Here is a 2,805-nt window from a genome sequence, read left to right as displayed (position 1 = left end):
TTTCTTACATCGTGGCAACCAAAACTGGATGCAGTATTCCAAGTGTGGCCTTACTAAGGCATTGTAAAGTATTAATACTTCACGTGATCTTGATTCTATCCCTCTGTTAATGCAGCCTAGCACTGTGTTGGCCTTTTTGGCACCTGCAGCACTGATGATGATGATGATGATGATGATGATGGAGACTTCTTCGCTCTGCCCTGGGGTCCAGAGCCCAGGAGGATCGCTCCACATGCACTGGAGTGGCTTTCAGTGTGGAATGAGCACCTTGGGCAGATAGAAAACCAATGGTGGGATCCCAGCACCCAGATGCCACTGACCCTCTGTGAACATGTCAGACTACATACCCCATCATTCCCAAACCCTGAGGGAAGCGCTATTGCTCCAGACCTGGTGAACTAGGAGCTTTGGAGTCCTGCTCAAGCTGCTTAAAGGCAAGGAGCTCCATCTTCCTGGAGCCACTGGGGGTTATGTTGCATTGCACAATGCCAAAGGTCTGGGTTGTCCTTTTTTCTTGCAAACAGAAATCTCTTTTTAAACTTTGCAGCACTCCTGCACCGGCCCCGGGTCTCGCATGAGCTGTGAGGATCCAATTCGTTCATCTGCAGTATCACCACTGTCAGAAGAGCAAGGTGAGAAGAGAAACAAAATGGGGTATTTTTACTTGCTAGGCTGAAGATGTTTTTGGAAGCCCATTTTGCCTACTTTTGAATTATTGCACAGAAATTCAGGCCCTTGATCACGTGACCATGGGGATGCTTCCACTGTTAGAAGTGTTGAAAAGAGGCATAAGCCACTTTTTTCAGTGCCGTTGTGCTTTTGAACGGTCACTAAATGAAGTGTTGTAAGTCAAGGGCTACTTGTATTTTCAGGTCCTTTACTGATGCAAAAAGAGGATTGTGAGGCACACAGGATACTTACTTGGAGATAGCAAAAGGACAACTCTAACTGCAAAAAAAACCCACATGCAATAGGCTTGCAGACTCTTGGCACCGTGGCCTGTTAAGAGTTGATTAAAAAGTTGAGCCCCAAAATAATTGAGGTGTGTGTGTGACCCACATCCATACTAAAGTGGAACCTAGAAAGTCAATCCATTCGTGCTTTAAACAGTGATTTATTAGATGGCATGTGTACATCTATGTGCAATGATCTTGCTTTCTCTTTTCTTCCATGGAAAGCAGCGGTGTAATTTTCCTCCGTTCACATCAGGTCCGGTTTAGCTGAAATTTAAAGGAAGAGATAAGTCTTAGTTAAAGAACATTGCGAGAATTACCCATCCAACAACTGTTTGCTTTGTTGTTTTGAAAATAAGGAGAAGGGAAGAAAACACACAACCCTTTCTCAGGCTGATAAATAAAAGCTCCCCCCCCTTAGATACCAATTCTATCAGAGGGGACGGAGAAGGTCCAGGAACATTTGCCATCCAAGCATCTGGATTTGGCAGCCCTTCATTTCTGTCTATTTAGAATTAAAATGGAACAGGCTTTGCCTAGAGCAGCTGCTGCTCTTACGAAATAAACTCACCTTTTCCAAAAGCAAAATGTGCTTCTAGATTGCAGGTTGCCCAGATCAGCTTTCTAGAGGCTTACCTTGTTTTTTCCGATGTGCTACTCTCTTCTGATCTAGAATAAGACCTAGAAAGCAACAGTAGTTAAGATGATTTAAGAGAGTTTTACACCATTGGTGTAGTTCAGGGGTAGGTAACCTTGGCTCTTTTATGACTCGTGGACTTCAACTCCCAGAATTCCTGAGCCAGCATGGCTCAGCTTGGAAACTTCTCCCTTTCCCCTCAGCACGGCTGGCTCAGGAATTCTGGGAGTTGAAGTCCATGAGTCATGAAGGGATCATAGTTTCCCCCATGCTGGCTCAGGAATTCTGGGAGCTGAAGTCCACACATCTTCAAGCGGCCAAGGTTGAGAAACACTGCACTAGTCCAGGGGTAGGCAACCTTGGCTCTTTATGACTCGTGGACTTCAACTCCCAGAATTCTTGAGCCAGCATGGGGGAACTATGGCCCCTTCATGACTGGTGGACTTCAACTCCCAGAATTCCTCACCCAGCATCGCTCAGCTTGGAAACCTCTCCCTTTCCCCTCAGCAAGGCTGGCTCAGGAATTCTGGGAGTTGAAGTCCACGAGTCATAAAAGAGCCAAGGTTGCCTACCCCTGCACTACACCAATCTGGTAGTAAATACTAAAAGCTCTACATTAGATTGGGCCACATAGAATGCAGGGAAGGGAGCAGAAGGACGTCTGTGGATGAAAAAAACTGTTAAGTTCAGTTCTGGGGCTAAAAATCCATTCCTGGGCTGAATATATCCTCAGAAACATTATTCTGTAATTCTAAACATCGGTCTGGCTGCTCAGATGCCATTTCTGGTTATTCTACTTCATCAGTCTTTGGGATTTAGCCCAAGTCGGTAGAAATATTGGCCCAAAAAAAATCTGATAATTAAAAACACACGTATGCCAGATTTGTTACGCAGTTCCATTCAGCTAAAGAAAGAGCAGGACATGATTTCAATGCACCTGAAGTTTCTTTTGCATTTTTAACCTATTGTACAGCTTAAAATGCAATTGCTCAAAATGTGTAATTTAATCTTAACGCCGCAATGTAGATTTAGAAGAAAAGAAATACTTGTAAAAGTAATATATAAATTGCACGATATTGGGGAAAACTGCGCCAAGCATAGCCACCCTTTTTATGTGCATTGTGGCTGCCATCTTAACTCTTTTGACCCTCCTAGCAGATGCCTCTGCCACCGGTACGTTACTTGGTTGCAAACCTCCCTTCTCCGCTTTGAGAA

General features: G+C 44.4%; 1 protein-coding gene across 1 annotated transcript in view; it reads right to left on the bottom strand.

Moving 5' to 3' along the window:
• Window positions 1-1,200: 1,200 nt before the first annotated feature.
• The window catches only part of LOC114922694 (disintegrin and metalloproteinase domain-containing protein 9-like), a gene marked incomplete at its 5' end in the record, with an annotated part of 11,312 nt that continues 9,707 nt past the window's right edge, over window positions 1,201-2,805 (bottom strand). The window contains 2 exons of the mRNA XM_029284498.1: window positions 1,201-1,220; window positions 1,590-1,634. Of these exons, the coding sequence (XP_029140331.1) occupies window positions 1,201-1,220; window positions 1,590-1,634 (65 nt within the window). The remainder of the gene's footprint in view (window positions 1,221-1,589; window positions 1,635-2,805) is intronic.

The sequence above is a fragment of the Protobothrops mucrosquamatus genome, unplaced genomic scaffold, assembly GCF_001527695.2.
Source record: "Protobothrops mucrosquamatus isolate PMUCROS unplaced genomic scaffold, P.Mucros_1.0 scaffold659, whole genome shotgun sequence".
NCBI lineage: Eukaryota > Metazoa > Chordata > Lepidosauria > Squamata > Viperidae > Protobothrops > Protobothrops mucrosquamatus.
The sequence above is the reverse complement of the archived record's forward strand: the minus strand, read 5'-3'. Positions and strand labels throughout refer to the sequence as shown.